This window comes from Cydia pomonella, chromosome 10, assembly GCF_033807575.1.
Source record: "Cydia pomonella isolate Wapato2018A chromosome 10, ilCydPomo1, whole genome shotgun sequence".
NCBI lineage: Eukaryota > Metazoa > Arthropoda > Insecta > Lepidoptera > Tortricidae > Cydia > Cydia pomonella.
The window spans coordinates 20579487-20593572 of record NC_084712.1 but is presented as its reverse complement, the minus strand read 5'-3'; the positions used below and the strand labels follow the sequence as shown (position 1 = coordinate 20593572).

Genomic DNA, 14086 nt, shown 5'->3' with positions numbered 1-14086 from the left:
CCCCTACGGGGGTAATTACCCCCGGGTTAGGAACCACTGGTCTAGCATGAGTTGCGTTCTCGCGTGCGAGTCCATACTTGAAGTCGCGCTAGATGTATGGAGTTGCACGCGAGAACGCAACTCATGCTAGCAGGTCAGGATCCATTTTCCAAATTTTCTCCACCACTTTGCAGGATTTTCGCTTACTCTTTTTTAAGATCATTGACAATTTGACACGCATGTCATCCTAAAGCTTCTATCCAGATTAATAAATGTAATTATTAATTAATAACCCACGTAACTCGTAAAGCGCGGCCATACCAGCAAAGGCAAAGGCAGTTTTGTTAAACAGTGCTTTGGCGTAATTGGAGAAGGTTAGGTACTGTACTTTTTTACAACAACGGCAGGATGTAATTATAAAGAGGTTTAAAACTACATATATATATAGTCCTCCTCGCCGTATCCGACGACGGCGACTCCTTCAACTGTTTTTATTGGGAAACATGGAACGCTCTAATATGGCTTGCAAAGCCAAATTTGGTTTTGAAAATGCGATCGCATGGTGCGCAATAAAGCTGGCCAGCTGGGTTGTAGGTATAGGTATACGAGGGCCTCGGTCGCGGCTTACGGAGATGGCGCTTGGCATCCAGGTCTTCCAAGCGCCACTGCTCGTATTGCTCTACCTTTTTATGCACAGTTGCGCGCCATTCCGTTCTACGCATCGCCAGTTTCTCCCAGGAATCACTCGGTATACCGCAAGTGGTCAGGTGACGCTTGAGGACGTCTTTATGGCGCAAGTACTGACCCCCCTGTTTCCTCTTTCCGCTGGAGAGTTCTGAATAGAATACTGCTTTGGGTAATCTGTTATTACCCATACGCACAACGTGGCCACCCCACCTCAGCTGGTGCTTGATAATAAGCGCTTCGATACCAGGCATCTTGACGCGACGGAGGACTTCCGTGTTCCGGTATCTTGTCTTGCCACTTTATGCGCAGAATTGAGCGAAGACAGCGTACATGGAATGAATCTAGCCTTTTAATATCTGCTTTGTAGCAGCACCAGGTTTCTGCGGCATACAGAAGAGTGGGTATGACTATATACCAAATATACCAAAACTACATACCAAGGTCGCTTTAGGTCTATAGGTACAAACACAGTGCTTCTGTTCAGGGTTCCGTACTAAATAGATAAAAATGAACCCTTATGGTGCCAGTCTCTCCGTCCGTCTATCTGTCACAAGTTAAATATCTCGAGAACTACTTAAGCTATCGACTTGAAATTTGAACAAGGCCATACACATGGAAAGTGTTATTAATTAGGTACATTAACGAAGTTAGGCTGACTAGACCGCTAGCAGGCATACATGACACGAACGATGGTGATAGTCACAGGTATAGTGCTGAAATCGGAGCTTGTAATCATAACAAACTGATGGAATGACACTAGTCCGCCGCACCGTATTAATAGTAGCATTTACGTTAGTCAAAATGATGCGTGTAGTACGCGGAAGTTTGTATATTTTTACGTCACAAGAGACTGTAAAGAAGCAATTACCGCCCACTAAACTAAATAAATTCTGGCGAACAAATTTAAAGATTGTGAAGTTCTCAACCCGCAATTCTTCGGAGATAAGAGGTATAACATGGAGTGTTTCGCCATCTGACCATATTCCGCGATCTATCGACCATACTTTCAGGTTTCATGGGACCAACCTCCGAATTTCCTAATATAATGTGGACCACAAAAAATTGATTTTTTTTTGGCTACTTTGAGTTAAGATTTTTCTTTGAGAAGTCGTTCTTCCTAATATTAAAAGATGTTCTTTTTCGAAATAAGCGAGGGGTTCGAACCCACAACCTCCGGTCTGGAAAGCGCACGCTTTGCCACTCGACTACCGCCAGTCATCTTATACGTAAACGTATATAGGTAGGTAATTATAAGGTGCCGTGAATATCACCCTGTACAATTCACTCACTTATGTAATAACTTGATAAGAAGGTACGGAGGTAGGTAAGTATTTAAACTTATTTACATTTGACTATACCTATCTACTATGATAAGGAATAGCAAGTGATTATATGTATTACTTCTCATTATATTATAGGGAATCAAATAAAATTATTTATTTAATATAGACATTACAAATTTTACATTTTTAAAGTCGAATAAATGCATTTACAAAGATGTTACAAAAAATTTAAGACTTCACATTTTTGAATTAATTAGCAAACATTGTAAAACATTTTTCATGCATGAAGCCCATTGGGGTGAAGTGTCGTCGAAATTAACAAATTGAAATCAATTTGAAAAAGATGATACCAAGATCTGAGACAACTGTGTGTGATAGGAGATCATACTTATTGTGGATAGGTGTTGGTATCGTTGGGTATAAAAGCCGAAAAATATAATTCGACGACACTTCAGTCGGTTATAAAAACCGACGCAAAAATTGTAGCACGCACTCTAACGCCGTGACAATAGAGACGTGTTCAGATATTTGTGAGCACGTCGGCCGCTCAGATATATCTGATGACGACTGTAGATACATGTTGTTATCAGATCTTCAAACCGACAATCAGAGGTATGAAAAACGACAATGTTAAGGTTTGTTAACTGCTATCTTAAATCGGAATGCGTTCCTGGTACTGTGTGCAATCATACATTAATCTGGCGTATCTAACGTCTGGATATTTAGGGTCTGCAACGCGCTTGTAACTCCTCTGGAGTTGCAGGCGTACATAGGCTATGGAGACTGCTTACCAGGCGGGCTGTATGCTTGTTTGCCACCGACGTAGTATAAAAATAAAAAAAATCTTGCGAACGCGCAATAAAAAAATGAAGCATGAAGAGAGACAACCACTGCAAATTCTGCAATGTAGGTACCTACTTATATACCCATGGATTTAGGCACTTAGGCCAAAATACTTTTTAATGCCTAATAGAAATTGAGTACACAGTTTCGAGAGGCAAATTAGTTAATAAAAGATAACATTTCAATATTCATTTGGAATATTTATAATATTTTCTATAATAGTCTATCATCGCTAAAGCGAAGTTTTCATGATAAATATACGCATATTGAAAAAACCGGACAAGTGCCAGTCGGACTCGCACACCGAGGGTTCCGTACTTTTTAGTATTTGTTGTTATAGCGGCAACAGAAATACATCATCTGTGAAAATTTCAACTGCTAGCTATCACGGTTCATGAGATACAGCCTGGTGACAGACGGACAGACGGACGGACGGACGGACGGACAGACGGACAGACGGACGGACGGACGGACAGACGGACGGACGGACGGACGGACGAACAGCGGAGTCTTAGTAATAGGGTCCCGTTTTACCCTTTGGGTACGGGACCCTAAAAAACATGGGGTGCCCCGGTCCCAACAACAACTGCGTTACTTTAATAAAACCTTATTATAGGTATACATACTTATTTTATTAGAAAAAAATGCAGGAAACGCATTGGTTAGTGGTAAACAACAAGACACTTTTGGAGTCCAAGTATTTAAATAAATATTACTTATTTTATTTTATTAATTATGCTAATATATCTTTGAGCAAAATAATAACGCAGTGGTAATAATAACAGAGCTGCCAACATTAAAACAGTTGAAAAGGAAAAATAAGGAATTTTAGTAAAAATTCTGTATTACATTGTAAGATATTGTGTATAAATAATATTAAATTTGAAAATAAGTAGTAACATTTTAAAAATAAGTAGTAAAATAAGTAATTTTCTCATAAGTTACCTAAAAATTTTGCGTTAGACATTTATTTCAATTTGAAAAGAGACAAGCTCTGTAGAAAATGTAGCCATAAAATAGTACATTACGATACAAGTGCGAAAAATAGGAAATTCGAAACGAGTGGCGATAAATTAAAACACGACCGAAGGGAGTGTTTTAAATCGACACGAGTTGCGAATTACCTATTCGCACATGTATCGTACAACGTTTTACAGTACATATGGCCCTTTAAATGTTCGACACAGTAACATAATATGCTACTTCTCGCACTAGTGCTATAAAGTAGCCCCATATGTACTGTAAAGTATTTTACCTGTTCAAATAAATGTTGAAATTGTATTTATTTAATAAACGATAATATTTTTTTACAGGATTCCGGAATAAAATAATATTAGAAGGATTTCCTTAAACTTTGATTTAAGCAGCCTGAAAATTAGTGTTAATCTAATGTTTGCATAAGAAATTACAAACCTATGTATCAAATTTAACCATTTCTTGTTTTTAAACATTCTCTTTTATTAATTCTTCGTACGGCAGAGCATTATAAGTTTTAACATATTCGTCTGTCTGTAGCAACGTAGCTACGAAATGAATAATAAACCGATTTTAATGCGTTTTTTAATCAAAATCTCGAGATGATTATTAAATTTTATTAATGTACTAGTTAACGCTGCTGTAATATTGTTGTTTTTCTTTTAATTTTTTATATTAAGAGTTATGTTTAAAACTATTCTTCTAGTACGCGGTAGAGGATTTTTAAGCATTACAATGCACATCAAATGCAAATTGTGAAGGGGTAGTGAGAGTGAGCGATATAAATACGAAATGCCGGTTCGGCCATTCGGCCGGAAGGATAACTTCGTTTAAAAAGTGTTCTTTCGTTTGAACCCCTATAATTTCCATACACGAGTCCATTAAATATTGAACTATGAAATACGTATTAACATTATTTATTTGCATATTATTAGGTAGGTATTGTGTTGAATACAAAACCATGCAAATTACCTTTTAAAATGTCACGTAACAGCCTTATAATCTGTTTTTACCTTCCCGGCAGTCACTCGCCTGCATACCAACATGTTATTGAATATAAATAATTATTGTATCACAAGACAACCTTGAAACAAGATCACATCGATACGACTTTTCGATATTTAACACTTTAGTGCTTGACTGAATGAGAAAAATGTGCTAATATGATTAATATAAACTTACCCGCTGAAGTTAAAATCAAGCCAACAAGAAGCCCGATAACCATGTGTTTACACATTTTGTTAGCAAAATGTTATATTTGTTTTCAAATTTTAATTTATTTCAATGTTCACTTCAACCACTTTTAATCCTAAATCACTTTAACACACATCAACTTCAGTTTATAATTTTAATTAAAAGTTCACAACTCCGCGTAGTTGAATACGTCGACAAGTTTTTTTAGGGAAGCGACGTCCTCCCTCCTCGACTTATCAATCTCAACTGTTTACAAAACCCAACAAAATGAGCAAGTGCGTGGAGTGGACAGCAACTGCCGCGCAAACAGTAGTTTTACATTGACAGCAAAAAGACAGAAAGACCTGTATAATACTTTTCATACTTTCCTTATTCAAATAGAAATTTGAAAAGTTTATTTTAAATATAAAAAATAAAAATATTTCAACGAATAGGTATATTCGCAATATTTTTTTGCATGGTAAGGACGAATGTCTTGTGTCAGCTGTCAACTCGACTGTGAGCTGTTAGTATGTATTTATTCTTGCTTGAATTTTCGATTTTTATGTAAGAATTTAATAAAAAACATAAACATTACCTGAATGTTAACTTAAAAGAATAATTACGAAATATGATAGCGCAAATTATAGTCTAAGTTTAAGAAGACATAAGAAAGTTCGTAACATAACCTACAATGGCTACAAAGATGTTGAGAAACATTTTGCGAACTAAGCCGCCAAACATTTTGTTTAGGCGTTGGGAGGGTACAGAAAAGAAGATCGTTGTCTATGACCCATTTGTAAATAAGCCACAGAAGAATAAGGAGACGTATTTGGAAGTGATAAAGATGTTCGAAGACCGGGACACTCGGCGGCGGGGGCACGTCGAGTTTATCTATGCAGCTTTAGGGAGAATGAAGGAGTTTGGAGTGCAGAAAGATCTGGAAGTGTATAAAGCGCTAGTGGAAGTGCTGCCAAAGGGAAAGTTTATAGCTGAGAATATATTTCAAGCGGAGTTCATGCATTATCCGAAGCAGCAGCAGTGTGCTGTTGATTTGCTTGAACAAATGGAAGATAACGGTACTTTACTTTCTGTATATTTACTAACCACTGGACCCCGAACCTGCTTCACCCGACGACACTTGCACAGGCTATCAAAATCGCTGCCAACTTAGCTTAGTCTTACTCTAAGAGCTTGTAAAAAGTAAAAATGTTCATTCCTGCAAACTGCAATAATTAGTAATTTATTTGATAGGCACAGAAAAAAGGTGGTTAGTAAAAATGTTGCATAGTTTATGTTGTTCAACTGGCCAGCTTCATAAGCAGCGATTTATTTACTGTGCACGCCAGGCTCGAGAGCCATAAGCAGTCATATGTTTTAGTTAAAAACGGTTAGTATAGTGGCCCAGTGTATTGAGTATGCTGGTGGTTTATGGCCATGAATGAGTTAATTTTGAGAACTACATATTTTAAACAAGGAATTTTACTCATAATAATGTTTGGTAAATTCAAATAACAATGAATTATTAATGCTCTGTCAATTATTTTCAACTTCAACAATTTAAACTAATTTACTTGCAGAAAATCAATAACAATTCCAATACATACAAAAAGTTAGCAATGGCTATTTATCTCGAAGTATTAGCACTTTCAGTGCCAATCATACAATTGAGCTTACCTAGCAGGTTCTCGGTACTTCATGTGTTGTGTAACTACTGCAACTAGCTATTGCATTATTTAAAAAAGTTTATTATTCTAAATTCTAACTTTAAACTTGTAATATTCTTATCAATTGAAGAAATGATGTCCAAGCATTGATTGTTGCATACTTAGATATTTTTTCTGAGCAACTTTGAAAGTCAACATCTACGAGTAACACTGTAAAACGTATGCAACACTGCGCCTTTTTTACATAAAAAAAATATGATAAATATTTTTTTACTCTCTGTTTTAGGTGTCATGCCCGACTCGGAACTGGAACAAATACTCCTGAATACCTTCGGTCGGAGAGGCATACCACTCAGAAAGTTCTGGCGCATGCTGTACTGGATGCCTAAGTTTAAGAACCTAAGTCCATGGTACTTGCCGGATGAGCTGCCGGGAGATGTAATGGAGCTGGCAAAACTTGCTATACAGAGGATAACATCAGTTGATCCTGATACTAGAGTTGAAGTTTGGCAGGTAAGTTTTGCATTTTGTCTAGCATAAATCACTAACCCCCTTATTCATAAACGTGTACTAAAGTTACGATGCCGCTGATCATCATTTGTCCCTTTCCGACGTATTGGTATGATGTAAAGAGACAAACGATGATCAGCGGCATCGTAACTTTAGTACACGTTTATGAATAAGGGGGTAATTGTATGGGGCATCTGTCACACAATTTAGGAATGTGTAAAAGGTAGCAAAATATAAATGTTACAAAAGCCGTGTGTTTGGTGTGGTTCAGCTTTTACTTAAGAACTGTTTTAACCATGAGCTGCCCATGGTCCTATTACAAGTTTAAATGACTGCTAATGAAATTTAAATCATTATTAAATATAATAGAGTTGCTTTTGTTTTTTGTTCAATATTAAAACACCAGACCAGTTTCAGACCGCCATTCTCTAGCGCACCCTTCCATAAAGTGAACAAATGTAAGGGTGCGCTAGAGAATGGCGGTCTGAAACTAAATGTTGCGAAGACCGAGTACATGGCATGTGGCGGCACGGACCCCGTCCCATAAAGGTAGGAGACGAATTTGTCGTGAAAACGAATAAATTCAAATACCTTTGTTCCGTGCAGCACGAATCTGGTGAAATCGATCACGACGTCCAAGTCCGAATAAGTGCTGTTTGGGCAAAATGGCGAGAAGTAACCGGTGTCATCTGCGACCCTAGGATACCGGTGAAGCTAAAGGGCCTTGTGTACAAGAGCATCATCCGACCAGTCCTACTATATGGTAGCGAGACCTGGCCTGTCCTCGGAAGACATGTCCAGCAGCTTCACGTCACCGAAATGAAGATGTTGCGATGGATGTGTGGCGTTACGCGATTAGATCGCATACGTAACGAACACATTCGTGGCAGCCTTGGAATTCGTGACGTAGCGGATAAGCTGCAGGAAAGTCGCCTCTGATGGTATGGCCATATAAGCCGCAGACCAGTAGACTACGTCGGAAATAGATGCCTCAACCTCACTGTCCAAGGCTAGGGCCTTGCGGCCGCGGTAGGCCTAAGAAGCGCTGGCTGGAGGTCGTGAGAGCGGACATGGTGGAGAGCAATCTCACATCTGAGGATGCCGAAGATCGGGCAAAGTGGAGAAGATTAAGTAGGAGAGCGGACCCTGGCGCTAGGCCGGGAAAACGCTAGGTTGAAGAAGAAGAAGATTAAAACAAAACAACTTCAAATTTTCTAATGCCATTGATTCAAATTTTACTGTAAATTTTTCTTGTATGGTGTTCAAATTCTTTGACATTGCATACTTGTTAAACTTTCTCATACAAGTTTTTAATCATTTCAGACAGAAGAAATAGAAGCATCCCTAGACAAAACCTGGATAGTCAGTGCCCAGAGCGACGCACAGAAGATCCTACTCGCAGAGCAGCCAGAAGACGAACCTTTAATTGTGAGAGGTCCCTATAAAGTTTGCATTCGGGACCAGTTTGTCACATATTTCCTGTTGCTGGGAAAGATCAGGCCGGATGTTAAGGATGACAGTGATCCTGATGGTATGTTTTTCTTTGATAAGACTAAGGTCTTTGGTCTATTCTGCTTGTCAATACAGTTGTACAAAATATTATAAACAATATTAACCCTTTAAACGCTTTATGTCATAAACACAAACATCACTCAAACGCCAAGCTTCCAGGCGCAAGGGAGCTAATGTAAACCTTACTCGAAAGTGTGAAGGTTACTTTAACAGCGTCCGCCATGGCAGTTGTCCTTGGCGCTGTAGGCGCGACTAGTAAAATGGCAACTAGGTGTTCCTGGCGTTCAAAAAGTTAAAAATCTCTACTTTAAAAGTTGTTTAAAAAGTAGCCTATGCGATGCATGTCACACAAAGGAAAATCGGTTACATTCTCATTCACCAAAATCAGCTTAGTAGTTTCAGACTCAAGTAAAATGCACTGGTTTTCTTTGAGAAACAAAATGTAATCTGACAAATAGTAAAAATAGACAAAAACAGTATAAAAAACCATAGACAAAAATAAGTAAAAAAAGGTTAATTATATAAAAGGTTGTGCAGTCTTGCACAGCTATGATGGAACACAACACGAAATTTGTAAACATTCTGCAATCTCTTTGATATAATTTGTCATTTCAGATGTTTCAAATCTCAAAAAGCCTTCAGGCATACCTGGTTTCATTGGACAAACGACATTACCGTCAAACAGATGTATAGTGCATGAACAAGATGATGGAACTATACTCTCTGTGTGTGCTACAGGTAATAATATGGATTATTGTTTTTGAAGTGAAAACTTCTTTAGGCGCGTTTGGCATTTTTGAGATGAAAAAAAAAACCATTGAACTTGCGACACTGTTACCGTTACCGTAACCGACACCTCTGTATATAAGTATGTAGTAAATATATTGTGTATGTACGTACATAGATACACATGCATGTTGGCATTTTTTGAGATTAAGTTTTCATTTCTGTCGACACTCCTGGAGTGCCACTGTTTTTTTTTCTAGGATATAGTCAGTGAGGCGTTGTTAAGTGATGACAAAGTCAGCATTTGTCACTTATACACTCTCTCAAGTATATGTTTAGTTGTGATGATTCATCTACAGACAAGTCACATTTTACGAAAATTTAGTCTTAATTCGGACTGCTAAGGTTTAAATTCTATTGACACATACTATGCTTATAGAAGGCTCATTCGTTACAATAAAGTTTACTACTATAGTAGTCCTACTATATAGTGAAAATACAACGCTATTGAACATATATCATGATCATGATGCATCATCCTTTTGTGCTTCTTTTCAGGAACATCTTCACGGGACTCCCTACTTTCCTGGATAAGATTATTAGAAAAGAATGGCAATCCTCTCCTGTCCAGCATACCAGTAATTTTCACACTCACAGCGCCGCCCAACGACCTTACGGTACCTGAGACGCAACCAGCGACTGGGAACGAACAGGATAAGATGGCGAGCACAAGCTAGTAAATATATTATTGTTAGTAATAAAACTAGTTGAATTATGTACATGGTTTTATTTTGTATTTGGTAAGTTAGCTTAGCCTAAAATCCTCTGATTTCTACTACAAAATCTATTTAGGTGGTTATCACGCTGGATGCCATTCGCGCATCGCTCCGATGTGCGATAACCGCCTTAGAGGTTACATTGTGACTTCATGACAAGCCGATTTCGCACGCACACATACCTACTCATATACTGGTTAGTCATCACCGCTCAGACCTCGTTTTGTGAATGTGTGTCGCTCGACTCGCACGTAAACACGACGAAATCGGCGTGCTCTTAAATCACAGTTTTGTCTGAGCAACACTAATTCTGCCCTGTTACCTTTCAATACTCTGGCAGTGTATGAAACTGATGATGGCTGATTTTATGAAATTATACTAAGGTCACCCAGGGCAATTGCAACCATGGGGCCAATGCAACTATTTACTCTAAAAATACAAGAAGTAATGAGCTAGCCTCTTGTATTCATGACATACTTTCATCAGTCATTATAATTCTCATTATCAGTCCCATAGTCGCAATTACCCCACAGTTGCAATTGTCCCGGCTAACGTTACTTGCATTATATATACCAATGTTATGAACGTTACTACTTACAATGACAATTTTTAAGATGAATAGACTAGTAATACTAGGATAAGTACCTATTATTTTCGCCATGTATTTAAGGTATACCGATACTTAAATATGCATGCATATAAATTACAATGTACATATCTATGTCTCCCAATTATCTATATCACAAAATTTAAGAGCTCACTATGCCCAGGACACTCTTTTCTGCCATCAGGACAATTACAACAATCAGTTCCAAGATTGACCCTGGCTAAAAAAAGCCAATCTCCGAACTGTGGGGCTAGCACAACTGGGCATCATGTCGTAAGTCACGAAACAGTCATAAGATTCTTATTTATATATTTATTTGTGCTAGCCCCAATTAATGATGTCTTAACACATTCACCTATGGTACATAGAACCAACACACAAACTACAATTTGGCAAACCAATCTGTCAGAAAAAAAGGTGGGAAATTTAAAATATGTATGAGAATTCGACACTTTAAAATATACGGAATTATAGGTCCTACTGGCAAAATTGGCTTACCATGGTTCAAAACCCTCGGTTCAAAAAGTTTGGACCCCACAAAAGAAATTAACCAACATAATAGAACTCCCACAATCATGTCCACTCATAGTCCTCATCTTCGACAAAAGAGATCGTGCCCCACTGTCAAGTGATATTGTGCCAGTCCGTCTGCGGTAGGAGGTAGGTCTCGTTGTCACTGCGGATGACTGTGACGCCGGCTCCGTAGTAGGGGATGACGTAGGCTGAGCCGTCTGAAGGGCCTACAACCTATGGAATAAAGGGAAGAGTTAGTTCTAGTGTTGCTCTGGACTTTTCCCACAGCAAATAATAAAAGGATGGTAAACACGAAGAATTTCATACATTGACCTGAGCCGCCATTTCCTGTCTATCGCACGCGCGTATTTATATTGATGTCCCGCCTATGATGCCGGCGGACAATTCCACTATGCAAGCAGGACAGCAATATAAATATTCATACTCTGCTGTTATGCTGTCTGGTTACTAATTTTCTAGCATTGACATATATCTAAAACGGCCTTACAGGCACTAAGAATGGTGCTAAGTGCTGTTAAGTGGTGTTACTAACGAATTCGAGCCAATCGTGCATTCTAACGCAACTAGTTGCGAGCAATAACGCACGTAATTCGAACTCATCAACCAATGACGTTGTGGCATTAGACTGCACGATTGGCTCGAATTCGTGTGCGTGACACAGCTGTACTGGCCCCATTCTTATTGCCTGTAAGGCCTGTCCTTAGATATATATCAATGTTTTGTAATAGTAATAGGTCAACTGAAGTGTCAATAAAAAAGGTAAACACCATCAAAATGAATTTCAAATTACCTGTGCAGCTATCAAAATAATGTCCAACAACTGGCCCAAGAACATGAACCCCAATGTGCACAACTTTGCCAGCCCAATGCCCGGATAGCCAAGATAGAACCGGTCCAATCCGAACATCCCCAGGAAAACAGACAGCAGCAGCGCTATCTCTAATGAGTATCCATTTGTCCATTTGCATGGCATTTTTCTTTTGAAAGTGGAATTTGAGGTTCCTTCGCATTTTATTCCATCAGCTGCTCTGCAGAACACTGGAAATAAATGTGTTTATTGTAGTGGAGTGGATAGTATTTTAATTTGTAAAGTACCTGGGCGACCGAGCGTTGCTCGGTTATAACTATTTATTGTAATATGGTGGTGTATAGGTGATAATCTTAACTATATTTTTTTTACTAAATTAAACTGGTCTAAAACAATTTAAAAAAAATATATATATATATAAACTTGAACATTATATAATAAAAAAAAACAAAAGTTAGTCACCGGGCGAGATTCGAACCCGTAACACTCGTTTCCGCAGCCGCCCTCGTCTTAACCCGCTGGGCCAGACGGACAGTGGCCAGCAACACGAAATTAGCGACCATATTGTGCGTCGAAAGAAAAACGCATGAAAACACGAAAACACGCGTTTTACCAAACATAAGACTAATCTAGGTCGATTATATACCCCCAAAAACCCCCATATACCAAATTAAAGCGAAATCGTTAGAGCCGTTTTCGAGATCACAGAAATATATATATATATATATATATATATATATACAAGAATTGCTCGTTTAAAGTTATAAGATATAATATATTTTCCGGAATTTCTCTTCTCACTTTTCTATTGACTTCGTTTTTTGGTATCTTTTTATTTGAGATATTCCAACAGAAAATAAACAAACTAACAAAAAAAAACTAAACTTACAAACACATTTTTTAAATACCTCAATCAATCAATTTTTCGTGTTATGGCTCCATCAAGGTGTTGATGATTCTGCACTTATGAAAATTTGCATTTGTCAATATTGTCAAACATAAGGGGCCTAGCCAAGATGCCAATGTTTGCGCTGTAGCAAATGAAATGCTAATGTGTCTCTGTCACACAAATTTTCTGCTTATCGAGAACAGTGTCACAGCTCAAATGAAAATGCTATTGCATTTAATACTTTGTCTTTTACTGGTAAGATTTGAAATGGCATTCCATTTTGTTTTCTGTCACTATTCATGATAAGCAGATAGAAGAGTGATAGAGAGACATTACATTTGGTTCCCTACGGTGCAAACAATTGGCATCTTTACATTCAAACATCTGGACTTCTGAACAGTTAAAAATGTATTGATAATTTCAAACATTTTCTTATTCTTTGCAACATTGTATAATAAACAACCAGTAAAAAGCAAAAAATCACAGCATTGACTCAATGCCTTTTTTTTATTATGGTTACAACATTTGTCCGACGATTTCTAATGGTTATAAAGTTGAACTTACTTACCTTCTGCCTCCCCCTCCGAAGGCACATCTTTTCCTGGAGAACAGCCTCTAAACTGCTGCGTATCCGGATCTATTTGGTCTATGCTCGGATCCGGGCAAATGTACTGCCCTAACCTTAACGTACTACAGTCAACCACGAATTCATTCGGCTCGTCCGAAGCCAGAGTTGACGAACAGAGACATAGTAAACAGACTATTACAAAATGTTTTGTCGACATAGCTGACTCTGACTGCCACATGTAAAAGTAATTGAGTATATTAACAACACACTACACTTTTAGAGACACATTTTTAAAGGTTTTTCTACTACATTACTTCACATTATTATTTCAATAAATTTATTTAAAGAAGGATAAGTTCTTTATTTGCAACAAACACCCACGGTGAATGAATGAAACAACGTCATTCGCTCAACAAACGTCACTAATGTCAGATGTCAATCCGAATTACGTTCGGATACTAAGACATATTGAATTGCGCCTGTTATTGCACTTGCGCAAGTTTTATGCATCGTGTGAACAATAGGCATAACCAAAAAGTATAATAATAT

General features: G+C 38.0%; 3 protein-coding genes across 4 annotated transcripts in view; 1 reads left to right on the top strand and 2 right to left on the bottom strand.

The window, feature by feature from the left end:
- LOC133522376 (uncharacterized) overlaps nucleotides 1-5237 on the bottom strand; it is a 52716-nt gene extending 47479 nt beyond the window's left edge. The window contains exon 1 of the mRNA XM_061857697.1: nucleotides 4950-5237. Within this exon, the coding sequence (XP_061713681.1) occupies nucleotides 4950-5004 (55 nt within the window). The 5' untranslated portion in view covers nucleotides 5005-5237. The remainder of the gene's footprint in view (nucleotides 1-4949) is intronic.
- Nucleotides 5238-5453: 216 nt separating this feature from the next.
- Nucleotides 5454-14086, top strand: part of LOC133522371 (evolutionarily conserved signaling intermediate in Toll pathway, mitochondrial) — a 28217-nt gene continuing 19584 nt past the window's right edge. The window contains exons 1-5 of one of the 2 annotated variants that reach the window (XM_061857693.1): nucleotides 5454-6019; nucleotides 6894-7120; nucleotides 8441-8648; nucleotides 9245-9367; nucleotides 9914-10094. In XM_061857693.1, coding sequence (XP_061713677.1) covers nucleotides 5635-6019; nucleotides 6894-7120; nucleotides 8441-8648; nucleotides 9245-9367; nucleotides 9914-10092 — 1122 coding nt within the window. In that variant the 5' untranslated portion in view covers nucleotides 5454-5634 and the 3' untranslated portion in view covers nucleotides 10093-10094. Of the gene's footprint in view, nucleotides 6020-6893; nucleotides 7121-8440; nucleotides 8649-9244; nucleotides 9368-9913; nucleotides 10131-14086 lie in introns of those variants that run through there. The other variant, XM_061857692.1, reaches the window with a different exon arrangement.
- LOC133522378 (TM2 domain-containing protein CG10795) lies at nucleotides 10128-13932 on the bottom strand. The gene is made up of 3 exons (XM_061857700.1): nucleotides 13538-13932; nucleotides 12063-12310; nucleotides 10128-11485 (listed from the first exon to the last, which is right to left on the bottom strand). The coding sequence occupies exons 1-3, from the start codon at nucleotides 13773-13775 to the stop codon at nucleotides 11363-11365; spliced, it is 609 nt and encodes a 202-aa protein (XP_061713684.1). The 5' UTR covers nucleotides 13776-13932; the 3' UTR covers nucleotides 10128-11362.

Bases quoted from the DNA above. Each gene is read 5' to 3' on its own strand.
- LOC133522378 (XM_061857700.1), bottom strand. From the start codon at position 13,775: ATGTGGCAGTCAGAGTCAGCTATGTCGACAAAACATTTTGTAATAGTC. The intron at 12,311-13,537 runs GTAAGTAAGTTC...ATTTATTTCCAG, and splicing joins TTCGGAGGGGGAGGCAGAAG to TGTTCTGCAGAGCAGCTGAT. The intron at 11,486-12,062 runs GTAATTTGAAAT...TTTATTCCATAG, and splicing joins TTATTTTGATAGCTGCACAG to GTTGTAGGCCCTTCAGACGG.